At 43.5% G+C, this 19310-nt stretch overlaps 1 protein-coding gene across 3 annotated transcripts in view; it reads right to left on the reverse strand.

Annotated features, from left to right (window-relative positions):
• The window catches only part of LOC135195581 (SH3 domain-binding protein 5-like), a 132793-nt gene that overhangs the window by 63572 nt on the left and 49911 nt on the right, over positions 1-19310 (reverse strand). For all 3 annotated transcript variants that reach the window (XM_064221887.1, XM_064221886.1, XM_064221885.1), the window contains one exon: positions 8384-8514. In XM_064221887.1, coding sequence (XP_064077957.1) covers positions 8384-8514 — 131 coding nt within the window. The remainder of the gene's footprint in view (positions 1-8383; positions 8515-19310) is intronic.

A 19310-nucleotide genomic window follows, 5' to 3' on the forward strand; every position in this document is an offset into this window, starting at 1 on the left:
GACGGCTGTAGAAGCCCGGTGAACGATCCCTGATGATCTCCACAGCTCCCTTGCTGAGCATGGCTTGGACTTCCTGCCGAAGGGCTACGTCCTTTGATGTTCCAGGTACGTAGGTCTGAAGGTGGACCGGGTTGGAGGTGAGGGGTGGCCAAGACTCGAAGGGTAGTAGATACCCCTCCCGAAGGACGTCTACTATCCAGGTCTCCGCTCCGTAGCACTGGCATGTTGCCCAATGTTTCGCCAGGCAACCCCCCACTTCCAGCAGCAGGTGAGGAGGAACGCCGTCCCTAGCGTTTCCCGCCTCTCTTCGACTTCTTCCCCGCTCCCCCTCGTGGGAAGGAGGGGTGGGAGGAGGGCTGATGGCGACCGCCCCTGGAAGAAGTCGAAGGCAGAGTCTTTCCTTTGGGCTTCAACGATGCAATCATCTTGACCACAGAGGAAGCGCTAACCAAGCTCTTGGGCTTGGCTGCAATCGTTCGAGGCTGCCCAGACGCCTTCGAGACTGCATGGTGGAGTAGACGGTCACTGTCATCAGTGCGCCATCGTTCCACCGCAGCGTCCACCATCTCTCCTGGGAAGAGAGAGGAGGAACTCCGCACCGGTCAGTTGCGAAGACCCAGTGCCGCCTCACACCCAGCCGCCCTGGTCACTCAGGTGAGGACTGCGTCCCTACGCCAAAGTACCAGGTTGGCCAACAGGTTTGCCGTCTGGTGGGCTAGGTAGGAGATGGCTATACCTCCAGCCATGGCGGTGGATTCCAGTGCAAGTGCCTCTTGCTGTGAGAACCATAAGTTCTCCGACAGGAGCTGCTGCAGAGACACCCCCGGAGTTAGCCTAGCTAGCTCCGGGTTAACCTGTTTGGGCAGCATAGGATCCTCCAAAGGCACGTAGAATCTCCTCTGTCGCAGTAGAGGCAGAGGAAGTAGCTTGGAAGACCTGCCGGACCTTAGCGAACCATCCTACCCGGAGACATGCGAGTCCACCTGGCCCATCACCGGGTCAGTCAGAGCTGATCGCGGCAGACCCACCGTCGTCTTGGGTTCCTTCTTAGGACCCCAGAACGACTCAAGCCGGGACGTGGGCTCAGAAGGTGGGAGCGGCGATCCTTCCCCGAGGTCGTTGTGCCAACGAATCAGCGCAATAACCTCTGCAAATGACTTCTGGATCTTGGGAGTGACTGCGTCTTGAGGAGTAGGACCGTCAAGTTCCTCCAACAAGAACGCCTCTCGAGACCCTCCTCCTTCAGAAGGAGGAACAGCCACAGACCCCTCCTGGTCTCCTCCTGCCACATGCGCATACGACCTGGTCGGTCCTAAGACCACGCGCTCCTCACAATCACTCCAGATCGCCGTGCTCTTCCCGGCGTAACCCAAGGAACTTGAAGGGATCGGAGAGGAAGACCTGACGCTCCCCCCTCGCTCACTGGTAGAACCGATGTGCTTAGGGGGCTGCAGGCGATCGCCAACCCGCGGTGGCGATCGAGCTGCAGGCCTGGTCGTGCGGCTCTCCTGGGGAGAGCGGCTGGACCGAGAACAGCGGCTCCGGTCACGTGCGTCAGAGGAGCTGCTGCTGGTCCCCCTACCCGCCCGGTCCCGGAGGGAGCGGCGGTCAGAGGACCTGCAGAGACCACTGTCGCGGTGGGAGCGGTGCCTGTCCTCACGGCGCGTCGAACCGCTGGAACCAGCTGAGGCTGGTTCCTGCGATCGAGGGGACCTCTTCCTAGCCTCAGCCCGCGGCCGGTCTGGGACCATCGCGTCAACCTTGGTCACCTGCGGATCGCTACGAGAGCGATTGCTGGCCTGGCAGGAGTCACCTGAGCGACCCTCGCCAGTCTTCCGCTCCGTGCCTCAGTCCTGGTGCCGAGCGAACTCGGAAGCCTGAGCCTTGGCTGTCCGCAGGTGACCGTACACTCAGTACCTCTCACGAACGAGAGGCCGAGCCGGAACCTGGTGTAGCGGCAGAACCCCTAGCACCAGGTGAGGAAGTACCGGTGTTAGCCGGTACCCCTCTGATCCCCGTCTTCTTCTTCCTTGCGGAAGGAGAGAGGCGCCCCGCTCCCGAAGAACACCCCTTCCCACCGGAGTGAGACGGGCCCTTAGAAGTTCCCGAAGGAGACTTCTTAGGGGGGGAGGAGGCAGCCTTCTTCTTCCTCGGCTTAGAAGCCTTGGAAGTCGATGAGGAAGAGGCGGCAGCAGGCGACGACGAAGAAGACGACGACGACACCTTCCTCCTCTTCCTCTTCTTCTTCGTCAGCTTCCTCAGGACAGACGTCAGGTCCTCCATCCAGGACGGAGCCAGGGCTATTGCCGAAGCAACACGGCCCGGCTGCACCTGTCCGGAAGGACACGCGACTGGGGCAGCAACACCACAGGCAGGAACGACGTCGGCAGGGGCTGGTCCAGGCACGGCAGGCACAACAGGAGCGGCAGGCACGGCAGGAACGTCAGGTACAGCAGGAGGCAGAACAGCAGTCAGCGACATCCTGGGTACAGGTGGAAGGTCCAGGGGCGAACTCTTGGGGCACCGAAAGTCGGGGGCTGAGGCGAGAGCGGCGAACCCGGGCGGCGGAGGCACGACCCTCCTCGGGAAACCAGCAATTGGGGCCTGCACCGCAGCTGAGGGTGTTACCATAGTCACATGCTGGGTGTACACCAGATGAGGAGGGGCAGCATACCCCGGGGTCAAGACGGTGGTGGTGGTGGTGGTGGTGGTGGTGGTCACTGGTCCATGAGTGACCAGAGCAGCACCCGCCAGGTGATGCAGCAGCCCCCGAACACTCGGTGTCCCCTGGAGGCCCAGCAAGATCCATACCTGGCCGAGGTCGTCGCCCGCAGCAGGAGCACCTGAGGAGGCAAAGGTCGGGTTAGTAGGAGGGGTTCCCCCTCGCCCAGGGGGGGCAAAGCCCCACCCCGAACGAACGGAAGACCCCAAGTACAGTTGGATGTCGGGGTACCTCGCCCCCTCCTCCACGCTCGACGGATCGGGCGAAGAGAAGGAACGAGAAACCCTCCCTCCAAAGGGGAAGGAGCCATACGCAGGAGCTTAGATGGCGGCAGGAAGGAAGACGACGTGTCTGTGACCATGGGAGTCGCCGGAGAACCTTCCGAGGATTCCCTGGCAGGCTTACGTCGCTTCCTTCTACCCTCATATAGCACCCACTGCTCCTCCGACCAAGATATACATAAATCACAGGGCTTGGTGCGAGAGCACCAAGCACACAATTCATGAGGATCCACTTCTGGGAAGGAGCGAAAGGCCCCACACTTACGGCCCTCCACACCAGGGCAAACTCTGCTGCTGATGGGGGGGCGTGGGGACGTCTCCAGCTCATGGGAATCCATATCACAATTAATAATAAAACACAAAAGCACACGTACTTACAGTATTTTAACACACACACAAAGCACACCAAGTTTGAGAAGACACAAAGCATACAACGAAAGGTGGGCAGAGAGAGGTGGAGAACACGTCTGTCAACCAGCACGGCCGAAAGCAAAGTGGATCTTCACCTCCCAGTCGCGCGGTGCACAGACTGTCGGACAAGCAGTTAACTACCGAACTCCATTGTTCGAAGCTTACTACCGGTTTCAGCTGCCACAACTTACATTCCTATTGTAAAGGACCGATGGTTTGTATTCGTATTGGAACAAACAATATTACAACTATTAAACTATACAATTCAAAGATATGTCTTAACACTGACTTCTTCCATTACTCCGGAGAGTGACAGCAATACCAACTCATAAGCAGACTTTGGTACAGACATGGATATCAATGTAAAGGGTATAGCAAACAACTTTTTTTAAACTACCAGCTTCATAATGTACACACAGAGACAATCCACTTGATATCCAAAATGACTCTGACCCTAAACATGTGTATTTTTTACTTCAATTACTCCACCCTAAATATCACAGAAATCAGTGAACTGACATTTTTCTTAAAATAATTAGCGAGACCTTTCCTTTCATATATACGTAAAGTCTTTATCATTTAATTTTTTTAAATAAATAAGAACACACTTTACCATCCCCATCTTCACATTTCATTATGCATTAAAAATCCCTGTCCCAGATTTTTTAGTCTAAAGAAAAACAATTCAGATAAGAGGTATTATGTACACTATAATAATAGTGTTACTTACTATCAGACAAATATTAAAAAAACTCTTATGGTTGACTTTATTACTCAGCACGCAAAGCAACTTTTGCCACGAATAAAAAATGCAAGAAATTAGTATTCTCATTTATTCCTTTCTAGAAATTAAATTATCTATAAGGGAAAAATGTTATATCATGTATTTGTTATGAATAAAACGTACTTAAGACTCCATTCATGAAAAAGTTAGAAAAAATGGTGATAATACATTTACTTGCTATAGGCATTTTACAGTACATACTTCAATATCATACTGCTGTTTCATCATACACTAAATAACCTCACCTGGGTTTACAACCCACAGACAAATGATGCAGATAGGTGGCAAAAACATTTTAATGATTATAATTTAGAACGAATGCAGATGGCAACATGAATGCTTACAAAACTCTTTTCAATAGCAGCAAGTCTTTTAAAGTGCCCTTTTTATAATCTACTAACACAGAACCGTTCCTTTCATATGTTCAATCATTATTCTTAAAAACACATCTTTTTACCCTAATGTCCACCACCCAACCCTCTCAGAATCGACTGAGCTGATACTTTTTTATAATCTACTCAATTCTGTTCATCATTTGATATAAAGCATATCTTTTTAAACATATATATATACTGATCTAATCATTTCACTTTGCACTTAAAACCCTGCCTATAAGTTTGCACTCCACATATGATGCTGAGGGGCAATAGAAGGTGAAGACTATGATAAGTTTACACCTATTAAACTATACACACAAAGAATCATCTCAAAGATGATTTAACTTGCAATTAATCAAGTAGTCCGGATGAAGATACCAATAATGACACTGGGAATGTAGTGATAACTCCTCAGTACTAAAGTGAAGGCAAGCTCATAAATACCAAATAGTCAATATGATATTCCTTCCTTATGTGGTACTGTACTGTAATGTTGCTCTCAAGTCTGATATAGATGAAAGCAAATTCCAAAGAGACCTCATCAACAGATCAAAGTAAATTAGTGAGAGTACCCTTACTTCCCTATCATCAATGCTTTTGACAAAAATTTACACCAATATTGGTTAGCACAAGCAAAACCATACATCAACTCGTATTTCTTAAAGTGATTAACTTTGTTATGATTAAATTCATGAGCTACAAATCTAAAATTAATTGCTTGAGTGGCTGAAAACTAAGCAGAAAAGTGCAGACATGTCTAGTAATGATGCAAATTAATCATTATGCAAAGCCATTTGGTTAATACTGTACATGTGAGAAAATAGAGAGCAGGCAAATATCAGCTCTTTTTATATCAAGTGTAATTGCTTTCCTCATTTCCTTCTGAAAGACATATTTCAACTACAACTTACCAGAGTGATCATTTTCTCAAGTAAAGTAACTCAGAGCAATTAAGATTAAACATTAAGTATAAAAAAGCCCACAGCAAATAAGGAATAATATATTGTAATAATCTTTTAGTATCGTACATTGAACAAATGTCCCATACGTGAGTTACTCAAGCATTTAATAAACAAAACACCTGTGTACCAGGAAAAAAGTTCCTAACTGTAATTCTTCTGTGCATAAAATTAATGGGCTGTCTTATAAAAAGCTAATGATCTCCAAAAAAACTTCAATACATTAAAGAAAAACTTGTTACATTTACCAAAAAGTATATGTTCACTCTGATATTTTAATTTTACTTACTATAACACTTGACAATACTTCAACTTTAGGTGTTTAACAAATAAATATAACATGAATTTAACATACAACGTTACAGTACCCATGCTTTTCCTAAGAAGAACCAAAGATCTACAACCAAATAACATCAAATAAAATCTACACTACACAACTTTAACAAAATTCATTAAAAGTACTACTTAAACATGTATAAAAAAAGTATATATATATAACTATGGTATGTAAAACAAAAAGCTATGACATTAAACAACAAACATCATATTAACTAGTTACCCAAGGTGAATTTTCATGCATCTAAAACGCATAAAGTGCATCCCTTCTACTCAAAATCCTATATCTTCCTTGAACTTTCCCCTTGTGTAAAAATGTTTTGAGTATTTTGTGAATTATATGTATCTAATTTCTATTTCTGAGATATACGACAAGTACAAATATACCTATATTTACTGAATAAAGGTGTATTTTTAACCCTATGTCAACAAAATCAAAATTATTTATCTCAAACAGAATTCAGTAATCTTACCAAAACCTTAATAATAGCATTTTCTGTAATGAAAAGTATTTAAACTAAGTGAAACCAAAACTACAGAAGTAGGGAAATAAATAATCAACACTGAAAAATAATGTTACCATAAAATTGAAAATATAAATACCAATCTAATTCTTTACCCAATTGAAGGAAAACTCAAAAAAAAAAAAAAAAAAAAAACTATGAACACACAAGGTATTTAAAAATACAATCACCTAGAATTAAACATGTCAAAAGTATAGTTTTAACTATAGTAGCCTATATTGGCAATGTGAACGACACAAAATACTCTCCTTTTCAAAATTTGATTGTATTTTCCTAGACATAATCTGTATCATTAATAAAATATAGTAAGGATTACTTGACTTCAATAACTCGTTTAACTTTTATAATACAATGAGTTGCGATATTGGAAGCTTTTCTATATAAACAATCAACTGCATATATAAATATATATATAATATATATATATATATATATATATATATATATATATATATATATATATATATATATTATACCCAAATTCATGGTCTTTTGAATGTTCCCAGGTTCAAAATTATTTTGTCTAAGACACAGTATAAGGATGATAACTTTCACATTAGATGCACTACTTGGAAACACTAGTACACATCAGATTCCTTCACCACTCACTACATGTATGCAGTCACACCTCCACTTAATAGACATTTTAGGGGTCTTCCTTTCTGGCGAGTGAAAAACTTAATAAGTAAAAAGACCTTACATCATAATCTACACCAGCATATTTCCTAGATATCTTAGCTAACAGCAATTCACCATTGTTCATAACCTAAAATGACCTATGCTTTACACATGATATTGAATTTAAGAGATTTATTCAAAAAGGTATATTTAAAATGGTACCAAGGTAAAATAATAATAATAATTTAGCTGATAAGTAAAGAAGTTCACAAAGTTGCATTGTATATATAAATACAGCATATGCTCACATCCTTTTTTTTTGTGTCTGACAAAAGATTGTTAGTCTGGGAATATTCACAGACCACAAATGTGGACATATATGACTGAAATAGTAGTTGTTATGAGCTGTGTATGAAACTAAATGCTTGTAGCAAAGTATATTGTCAGAGTTCATCTAATATTGTAATAGCTTCAAAAATATTACAAAACCAACTATACTATTAATTCAAGGTAAGTGCTCCGAACCCAATTCCAATAAATAAGAAGATATGGATAAATCAATGCATACTGACACTAAGTAAAGCTATGTCTTATCTTGTCATTTATAAAATTACTCATTTGTTTTCACTTACTTTTCTACAATATCTATCTGTCTACCAAATTTCACCTAAGTACATACAATATTTGGCTTCATTATTAAAAGCCCAATATCTACTGCTACAGGCACATCTGTTCAACAGAAAGAGATCTGCATTCACCTACAATCATCTACAGCCTGCACAGTCAAATTTTGCCTTCTAACCTATGTCATAACCTAACAATTGTTTTAAAACGTATTTATATCCTGAACTCAAGTATCAAGTCAATAACTTTTAGAGACAAAAATTATGTATACATATGAAATAAGTTAGCAATCTCAACTCAAAACCAATAAATAAAACTTGGTGTTCTCTAAAACAACTTTCTGTCGGTGGGTAGAGCAAGCAATAATGAGGCAGCTTTGCAGTTTAAAGTCATGTAAAATCAACAGAAAATTCTATAATTATATAATTCACTTGAAGAACTCAACCTCATAAAAAAATTTAAAAATTGTTTTATATTGTCTAGACTTTGATTATAGTAGTATAGCCATACGTACTTCCTTTCAGTAATTGTTTTTTTTTTTTTTTCAAAAATGTAACATTAAATGCCTTACTAAATGGTCCTGAAATTATCTGCTATTTTATTTCCTGTCATACTGTTTGTGCAGTTAATGATTCCTAACAAAATCATGAACCTAACAAGTAAACTGCATACAGTTTAAAGTAGCATAAGAAAGTACTTTCATTAATTCATACTAGTTAGAAAAAAGATCCAATAAAATATAATTACCTAGATTTTGCAATGGCTCGTTTTAATTCCTTTTGTAAACTTTTAACTCTTGTCTCAGCTTCGTGGTACAAGGCGGAAGTGCAGCGATGCTCTGCTGCACTTTCAATTTTCTCACGTTCAGCATCGTTAACCTGTATAGCAAGGAAACAATATTAATTAGTTTCAATGAACAGTAGAAAGTATAAGTTATGATAGCTGGTCCTAAGTAAATACATTAATCATACATGACCTTAAGGATAATGATACATACAGTATTCATACAGTATCATTTAAAAATCCTATGAAAAGCGTAAGTTATGGTAGTTGGTCTTCAGTAAATAAATTAAAAATGAACTTTAGTACAATACAGGTAGTAGTAGAGTAATGTATTAAAAAGGAATTTTGACGAAGGAAAAATCTATTTCTGGGTGATTGGCTCGTGTCGCCCTATGAAAGGATCCTTAATATCATTCTTTCTAGGTAAATTAATCTAAAATTACCAGAGAAAAAAACAAAAACAAATTAAGAAAATGTCAGTAAAACTGACTCGCTCACTCTTAAAAAGAAGTGTCGGTATGGTAATAGGGGCGAGTGGGAATCACTACCACGAGACATTCACCAATTAGAACTTCCAATCAGAAATCCCCTTAAGAGAGAGCTGATACCAACGGGCGATGCAGCCGCTACTACTACTACTAGAGGACGCCACGGACAGCAGCGCCCCTAGCGGACATCCTTAATCTAAAAACATCTTGTCCTGCATGGGGGGGGAAACAATATAGGGTGGGTTTCATAGGGCGACACGAGCCAATCACCCAGAAATAGATTTTTCCTTCGTCAAAATCCCTTTCTGGGCTCAGCTCGTGTCGGCCTATGAAAGAGTACCAGAAAACAGACAAGATGGGAAAAAAAAGGAACAAATGAAAAGCAGTTGTAAAATGATGGATATAATATAAGTAAATCAATTACAGCATACAAACTAAGTACTTAAACTAACTTATACTAAACAGTAAAATAACAGAACGTTAGTAATTTAAAGTACTTAAAAACAGTAATCACAGTAAATTACAATGATGCAGTGTAATATAAAAAAAAGGAATTTACTTGAAAATACGTATTTACAAAATATACAAACACATTGTGTCCTACCCTAGCATAAAAATAAGGGTAGGTACACTGAAGTACACCATCAGTACAAGTGTGGATGTCCCTAGCAAAAAAATAAGGGACAATCCACTATATGATTCAGCGGCTAAGGCTAGGATATCCGAGTAGCATGGCGATAGGGTGAGGCATGTTGGATGATGTAGGTAGAAAGGAGACCTGGATCTATACTACGACTACTATACAGTATCAGGGGAAACAATGTTTCCCGCTGCTACTGCTGAAAATTTTAAAAGATTCCAAGGACTTTAGATAATGACGTTTAAAGACTGTCGGATTTCCATCCAGTATACTTTTTAAGATCCTCAAGTTCATATGTTGAAAGTAATTAATTGAGGTGGCTACTCCCCTGATATCATGTGCTTTTGGGAATGAATCAGGATTGGCTTGTTTAATGAAGTAAAGGATTTGTTGCCTAATACCTTTTACTGACAAAGTACCACCTTTTTCTCTCATGAAGAGAGCACCTGAGGATCTTGATGAAGTACGAGATAGAAAGGCTCTAAGAGTTGATACTGGGCAGAGAGAAGGATCCTGGGGAAGTGGGATAACTTTCCAAAGCCCACCTTGCAAGAGGATCCTCATTTTTGGCTAAAAAGCTACGATCCGGAGCAAGTAGAACTTCTCCTGATGGGAGGAATTCCACATGACCCGCATCCCTGGATAGAGCCGACAGTTCTGAAATTCTAGCTCCTGAAGCTAGGCTTAATAAGAATAATGTCTTCTCAGGAGCATTATGAATGTACAAGACGAGTTGTCAGTATCTGAAGCTAGTTTGAGGACATCATTTAAGAACCATGAAACTGCAGTAGGCCTTTGAGAAGGTCTAAGGTCTAGCACAGGCTTTAGGGATAGACGTGAAATAAGATTCAGTCAGATCTATCTGAAAACCTACTTGAAAGATCTTCTTCAAAGCCGATTTATGAGTGGTAATAGTGCTAGCTGCTAAACCTTTTCAAACAAGGATCTGAAAAAGGATATAGCTAGATTAACTGTCATGGTTGTAGTGTTCGATTCTTTCAAGAAAGATGCTAATTTTTTAACAGCTGAGTCCCTATTTGTCAATGGTTGACTCTCTCTTATGATTCTAGGAAGAGAATATTCTGTGGATCATATTAGCATCTTTATTAGCCGCAAACTTCATGAAGTCCATAAAGTTAGGGTCTGGAGAATTCCTGAGGAAGCGAACACAGTCCTCATTTGTACTGATTGTGATAGCTTGGGAGTTGGGGATCCGTTGAGGTCGGAGGCCCAATTCCAGAAGAAGAGGATACCAGTTGCTCTTGGGCCAGTCCGGTGCAATCAGAGCTACTATCCCTTTGAAAGACCTTAGTTTGTTGGCTTAGGACTTTCAAGAGAAGATTCACTGGAGGAAAAACATAAATTTTCCTCCACTGATTCAATCCAACGACAGGGCGTCCGTGCATAAGCCAGAGGGTCCAGGTTGGGGGCCACATAGCAAGGGAGCTTGTGGTTCGCTTGTGAGGCGAAGAGATCCACTTGGAGACCTGGGACTCTCAGGCTTATCCACTGGAAGACCCGTCGTCTAGAGACCATTCTGATTCCAGAGGAACTGACCGGGACAGAGCGTCTGCTATCACATTTCTTACCCCTGCCAGGTGAGTGGCAGACAGATGCCATTTGTGTTTGTTTGCTAGGGCAAAGATGGCTATCATGACATGATTCACATGCTTGGATTTGGACCCTCCTCTGTTGATGCAATGAACTACCACTGCACTGTCCAAAACTAGCCTTAGATGAGACTTCTTCGGGGAAGCAGTCTCTTCAAGGTAAGAAATACTGCCATTGCTTCCAGAACGTTTATGTGAAGCTGGCGAAATTGAACTGACCAAGTCCCCTGAACCTGTTTGAACTGAGAGTATCCCCCCCACCCGGACAGGGAGGCATCCGTGTGAATGGTTAACACTGGAAGGGGATATTGAAGGGGTACCTTCTTGGCTAGTTCTTTACTTTTTGACCATGGACGGAGTTGATTGCGGAGGATCTGTGGGATTACTGACAACTTGTCTCGAGATTTGGTGTTTGCTCTCGATCGCCAATTCGATTTAAATCTTTTAGCCTTGCTTTCAGGAGGATATCTGTTACCGAAGCAAACTGAAGGGACCCTAGGATTCTCTCCTGGTTTCTCCTTGATGTTTGTTTGCATTTGAGAAATTGCCTGACAGATTTTGCTATTTCCTTCCGTTTGGCCACTGGAATTGACAGATTGTGGGAAGACAAATCCATTGGATTCCCAGCCACTGAAAACGAGACTCCGGGGTAAGTCTGGATTTCGTTTTGTTTATCTGGAACCCCAGATGTTCCAGAAAGTGAACTACCTTTTTGGTGGCTTCGAGACATTCCTCGACGGTTGGTGCCCAGATCAACCAATCGTCGAGGTATGCTGCTACCATGATTCCCTGAGTTCTCAATTGCTGTACAACACTTCTGCTATTTTCGTGAATACCCTGGGGGCTACATTCAGACCGAAGGGCATCACTTTGAATGAGAATGTCTGATTTCCTAGCCTGAATCCTAGGAATGGGCGGAAGTGCCTGGCTATAGGGATATGATAGTATGCGTCTGTAAGATCGATGGAGCATGTGACGGCTCCACGCGGAAGTAAGGTCCTTACTTGCGAGAGGGTAAGCATCTTGAACTTGTCGCAACGATGAAAGAGTTAGCTTTGACAAGTCTAAGATACCCTTCTTTTGTTGAGCCTTTCTTTGGCACGCTGAATAAGCGACCTTGAAATTTTAGATGCTTGACTCTCGCAATAGCTCCTTTCTGAAGGAGTTCCTCCGCGTAATCTGTCAATTCCTCTGATGGTATTTGGTGGAATGATTTGATTGGAGGCGGATCTTTGATCCAACTCCAACCCAATCCTTTGGACACTATGCTCTGTGCCCAATTGCTGAACCCCCACCTGTGGCGGAAGAGGAACAGCCTCCCTCCTACCTGGGGAGCCTCATTGTTGATGGGTGCGGGTTGGACCACCACGCCCTCCCCTGAACTGCCTGCTCCTTGTCGCCCTTCACCTGTGCCACGCTGGCGAAAGTAACCTCTCGCCCTACCTCTCGGTTGTTTGTAGCCTTGAGCCTCAAATGTAGGGGGTTGAAGGCCGGCGAGATTGCGTAGGAGGTCGACGGCTGTGATTGAGGAGACAACAGGAGGATGGGCTGGTTCTGTTTCGAACTAGCAGGTTGTCCCTGTTGGGTAACCGGGACGGCCTGCACAAATTGCTGCTGTTGCTGGAGTTTCTGATACGGCTGGAACCTCTTACCAGCCTTCTTTGGTTTCTTACCAGCAGTGGGGACGGATTCTTGTTTCCTCTTTGACGAAATACCCCACCTAGCTCTAAGGCTCTGGTTGAGCCTAGCAGCCGTGGTGCACTTCATTAACAGCGGACTCTGGGAAGAGATCCGCTCCCCACATGCTAGAAGCCAAGAGTCTATTAGGCTCGTGCCTAATAGTACACTCCTGCAGAACGTGCTTTCGGCAATTCCTCCTAGCTTGGAAGAAGTCGAAAGCATCTGATAGGACCGTCTGAAACTGGGATTTTGCCAAGATCTTAAACAGCGGTTCCGTCGCATATGAGAGAGCAGCCATTTCCGTTATTATAAGAGAATTGAGGGACCTGCCAAACCTGGTTCGCGCGTCGAACTCTGCCTGAATCAGGGAATCAGGCAGCCTTGGCAGCTTCTCGCCGACTGGTCCATGGCGCAGTCCGGTTTGAGCTTACCAAGCGTGAACGTAGCTGGCAAGTTCTCCCACAATTCTCCGAAAGCCGGGAAGAGCGGAGAAGTAGACTCCGCCTCCCTTAACTGTGGCATGGGCTCATCCTTGAGGACTGCCTGAAGGGTCTTCTCTACTATTTTCGTGGCGAACGGAAGAGAAGCCTCCTCTTCCGTCGCGAAAATAGTAAAAGGACTCTTATAGGCCTGGAGCTTAGTGTTCGTGCACTACCAGTCCTCAAGGCAGTGAACCCATTCCCGCTGGGCATGATCCCTACTGTATAGAACAGGACTCTCTAGAGATCTTGTCTTCCCTAGTAAGAGCCGTTACAGTCAGCCTAGCATAACCGATGAAAGGCTGCGTCAGACCCGGAGGGTAAAACTCGAAGTCCTCAATCCTCCGAGTTCCACACTCCGGGATAGAGATCATCCCATCCTTAAAAGGAGCGTAGGCAGCTACTCTCCATGGATTCTCCATGGAGAAAGCTGGCAGAGAGTCGTATGGCGGGAGTTGGAGAATGCCAGTGCTTGGCACTGGGGAGACTGGAAGAGGGACCTGAGAGAGGCCCAGCTACTCGTCCTCATTCTCTCTAACCCTGTTAGAGAGATCTTGTATGGACTGTCACCTGATTGAGACAGAGTGCTCGACAATTGTGGACGAACCATCTTGGTCGAATCTCGTCCCCAGGGCGGAGACTTGCGAGCCAACCAACTCGCCCACCTGTTGCATCACCACTGCTGAGAAAGCAGTGGGATCAAAAAGGTGCTAGGTCCTGCTCCTCCCACCGGCATTGCCGGAGTGGAAGCGGTGGAGGCAGGAGAAGGCATTGGCTCGGCGGGACGCGAGCCTTCTCCTTAGAAGCCTTTGCTTCTAGAGCTCTTCGAGTGAGAAGAACTCGGCTTGGCTTTCACCGCGTCGGCGTAGGAAGTCGAAGACTTCCTAGCCGAAGGGGGGGGGAAGACGAAGACGACTTCCTAGAAGTTGTCTTAGCTAGAGTCTTCGGTTCTCTCTGTCCCTTCACCTTTGGGGGTACAGAGAGAGCGGGTAGGGATCTCAGATCCCACAAAGCCTTGGAAAGAAGCGCTCGAAGAAGGGACAGGAGAAGATCCAGGAGCACCCAAGGAAAGACCTTGGGCGCCCGACACACCTACCTCAACCAACAAATCCTCTGCCCCTACCGCCATGGGCTCGATGTTTAGGTCCAGGGCAGCGACGTCCGGGACCGACTCCTGGGAAGCTACGACCCCAAAGGATTGCTGGAGATCTTGCTGGATGGAGGCTATCAGAGGGGCTGCGGACAAGGGGTCAACATACCCAGTTGACTTGCCCGCAGGGAAGATCTGGACGGCCAGCTTCTTGTCCAGGATGTACGGCTGGCCTTTGGCGGCGTTCTTCCCGAAGCCGCCCACCCACGCTTTCAGGGTGGCGAGGGCGACCTCCCTCACACCAGTAGCCTGAAAGAAAGGGCGAGATGAGCTTCTAATGGCGGAACGGGGTTAACAAACTTATGACTAAGAGTTGTTAGTAAAACGATAAGGAAGCCTATAATGGACTTACCCCATCTCCCAGCTGACCGACTAGGTCGTAGCAGATGGCGCAGGCTTCTGGGTGCCAGACGATCATCTCGTTAAATGACGTGGCACAAGGGGCGTGAGACCTGCACTCATCGTGGCCGCAGGGGTCGTACAACGTCGCGTTGCACGCCGGGACCTGACAGTTGGTAGCCTGTAAGTGGAAAGATACATGAGTATCAGGAAAACACTTACAGCCTAACAGTTGCTCCGCTGGTGCCGGAGCGATAAAGTTAGATTAAACCAGAGCCCCCCCGCCATAATACGTGTGGTAACAAGGTGGTTGGGTGTCCTAGGCTATAGCTCCGCTGATGGCGGGGACACAAAAAGAAACCAACCAGGAGTGGTGGTAATTGGAAACCACGACGGAAAATGGCGGGGATGGTAGATATATAAATAATAAAATTAAACAATTCATCGTAAAATTAGGGTATATCCTTAAAATAACAATAATAACAAACCTTTCCCCACCCGTCTACTAGAAGAGTGCACGGGTAAGAATGCAAGCTCCCTTCCGGTAGCGGGGGAGAGATTGTAAGGATATAGTAGGCAAGCAACCGACCCACTAGTAGTCCCCACCCCGCCCGCTGGCGGAGCCAGTAATCTATAACCAAAGGTTGCCCCGGCTGCGACGGAAGGCTCCTTTCGTTATAGCAGGGAAAGGTGGCTGAGCAACTGGGGAGGGGGGAGGAAGGTCTCGGCGTAACACGGCGGGAGAGAGAGAGGGGGGGGGATGGCCTACTCCTCCCCGCCTCACCGAACTACCCGCGTCGGAGACCCGGTACCCTCATGAGTGGTCGCCCTATACCCCCCGCTGGGAGGAACCCCTGGCCACCTCATAGAGGGAGAGAGAAGCGACTGAGGTTGTCATGACAACCAAGGGGTCCCCCAGCCCCTCCTCTATACCAGGTAGGGAGGGCAGGGGCAGGGTAAGGTGCGATGGAACACGTGACCGCAAGTGGCCTAGGCCGCGAGCAAACACAACCGTGGGAGGGCCACCCGTGAACCCAGGCTGTACCAATACAAGGAACATGCACCTAGGCTAGCCTAACACCCTAAATATAATATATATATACATCGAAAAGATGGAAAAGACACTTTTAGAAAAGAGAAAGAAGCCCAGGAGGAGGCAGACTGTTCTAAGAAACAGAAGCCTACTCGGAGCCAGCGATAGCCGATGAAGAGCAAGAGCCGGGATGCTGGGCAGGAATAATAATAATAGCCCTAAATACCAAACTAAGAGAGATGGATAGGGGGGCTAAACTAGCTAAAACTCGATGTAAAAGACAATGAACGTAACATAGTAAGCCCATAAGTATAAGAAGTCCCCAGTATGGAGGACGGGAATTCTTAACGAGGCAGCATGGCGCCACCACGAGACAACCGGGAAACCGTATATGACCTATTAGGAGGAAAATACTGGTACCCGGAAGATAAAATGTTGGTAAAACATTACTTATGAGTTACTTAACTTAGCCGTTGCAATTGCAGAGCGTTCCATGGTGAAGAATAGGATAAATCCCGAAATTAGCACAGCACAGAAAAATAATGCGTCTTGATGCTAGCGCTAATAATTAAGGATGACCCGCTAGGGCGCTGCTGTCCGTGGCGTCCTCTAGTAGTAGTAGTAGCGGCTGCATCGCCCGTTGGTATCAGCTCTCTCTTAAGGGATTCTGATTGGAAGTTCTAATTGGTGAATGTCTCGTGGTAGTGATTCCCACTCCGCCCCTAATTACCATACCGACACTCTTTTTTAAGAGTGAGCGAGTCAGTTTTACTGACATTTTCTTAATTTTGTTTTTCTCTGGTAATTTTAGATTAATTTTACCTAGAAAGAATGATATTAAGGATCCTTTCATAGGCCGACACGAGCTGAGCCCAGAAATGATATTGTTATGATACAATAAAGTTTGTTCATACTTACCTGGCAGATATATATATAGCTGTATTCTCCAAAGTCCGACAGAATTTCAAAACTCCCGGCACACGCAGTGGTCGGCCAGGTGGTAGTACCCATTCCCGCCGCTGGGAGGCAGGCGTCAGGAACCATTCCCATTTTCTGTCAGATTTTCTAGTGCCACTGTCTCCTGAGGGGAGGTGGGTGGGCACTTTGATTATATATATCTGCCAGGTAAGTACGAACAAACTTTATTGTATCATAACAATATCATTTTGTTCATGAAGCTTACCTGCCAGATATATATACAGTGGGGCCTCGCTTAGTCGCGGATCAGCAATCACGGATTCAGTTAATCACGGGTTTTTCCTTGGACCACTTCTCAGTCTATATATCCTCCTGGGTGAATCACAGCATCTCGTGCTTGTCCGGTGGTCTAGGCTAAGCCTCGTCCGGTTCCGATAACCAACAAATGCATGAACAGATTCACATTATGATTAACTGACAATAAAGGTAATAAAACCATTCTCACCTTATATATTATTGGCATATCTTCATAATATATAGCCTATTCATGGAATAATTCCACGTCATTGACATCAACTTGTAGTTGAGCGGCCAGCAGAAATGTAAACATTGAGTTACACTTCACAGCACCTTTGTCATTCTTAACCTTTTAGAAATGTTAATAGTAGTAGTTTAATTACAGTAGTAATAACATTTAGGTAAACAAATTTTCAATTCGAACTTCATTATTGTTTTGGTATAACGTAATCAACTTCTCTGAACACTGCAGTCATACAAACGAATAGATAATCGTATGTTGTTTGCAATCGGCGACGAAGCGTAAACGTAATAAAACCATTTTTACCTTATATATTATTGTCATATATTCATAATAAAATGCAAATCTTATATATTATTGGCATATCTTCATAATAAAAAGCCTCTTCAAGGAATAATTCCTTGGGGAATCCATTTTTCAAAAGACAAATATACACTTTACATGTTTACAGTATACAATGAAGAATGATTACTTCATTTTGATGTGATTACATTAATATTACAATATGGTTCTCTAAGCAGTACAGTAACTATTTTTTATCATAAATGTATATTCACTCACGAAAAAAATACATATGACCACCGTGACGTCACCGTTCTACAAAGTACCGATGTATTTTTACGTAAGTATCCTCTAAACTCTGTCATAAATCACTTTACTTACTTTTTGTGAAGCCCAAATGCTACGTATATTCCGGAAAATTAACGAAATCACGAATTTTATCATAGAGCAAGATTCGCTGATTACTGTTTTCTTCTTCTTTTCATGACTAAATGCATTTTTAGAATAAAACTCATTCACAAATTTTCAAATACTATGAATGTAAATAGCAAAATCTCTCTCTCTCTCTCTCTCTCTCTCTCATCACTTACAGAAAAAAAACTATAATACTGATCTATTATTATCGTAATAAAAGAACAAGATGGTCCCCGAAAGAATAAAAATAGGTGTTGCCATACTTTTATTTTCTGTGATTTACGAAACTGTGCTTCAATACAACTTTTATAGTTGACTGAATGATTATCACATAACAGTATACAAGAGAATATCTTATCACTATCCATGTTTCATTTCTTATCATCTTAAAATATATAAAATACAAATTTCATAGTTATTCTCGTGCTAAGATAGTCAACAATACTCTAGTCCCAAGCTGCTCTCTCAAGCTATTCTCGTCCTAAGCTGCTATCTCAAGCTATTCAAGTCACTCTCGTCAGCAATCTGCTCTGCTCTCTCTCTCTCTCTCTCTCTCTCTCTCTCGCTCTCTCTCTCTCTCATCGAAATCAATGAAAATTGAATTCTGTAATCATAATATCATTCACTATCCATGTTTCATTTCTTATCATCATAAAATATTTAAATTACAAATTTCATTGTTATTCTCGAGCTAAGATAGTCAACAATACTCTAGTCCCAAGCTGCTCTCTCAAGCTATTCTCGTCCTAAGCTGCTATCTCAAGCTATTCAAGTTACTCTCGTCACAAGCTGCTGTCTCTCTCTCTCTCTCTCTCTCTCTCTCTCTCTCTCTCTCTCTCTCTCAATGAAATATGAATTACTGTATCATAATATCATAAACTATTATGTACAAAGTTAATAATAATAATAATAATTCCATTATAATTAGTTTCTTTTAGCAACTAAATTGTTTTCCAAAATAATTCTTTCGGTAATAAACGTCCATCAGCTGATTCTAAATGTAAACAAAAGACAAAACTAGATTTTTATTGCTGTATTTTGCTGTTTATACATTAATATTATAGTTGGGTGCTGTAATCATTACAGTAAATCATGTTTTTTTTATCATAAATATGTTCATTCACGAAATAGATATACTATGTACTTTAAGTTTGGTGCAGCAGCCAAATCATGAAAATAGAAAGGAATTGTTAGGTAATTATAATTTTGTTTGCTGATCTGATGAAGGGGAAATTGAAGATAGGAAAGAATAACTTTGAAACTGTCTTGAATTTAGTTTAAGGTGATAGTTGAAGAAATATTTGGTGCTTGAACTAAGTA

The sequence above is a fragment of the Macrobrachium nipponense genome, chromosome 16, assembly GCF_015104395.2.
Source record: "Macrobrachium nipponense isolate FS-2020 chromosome 16, ASM1510439v2, whole genome shotgun sequence".
Taxonomy (NCBI): domain Eukaryota; kingdom Metazoa; phylum Arthropoda; class Malacostraca; order Decapoda; family Palaemonidae; genus Macrobrachium; species Macrobrachium nipponense.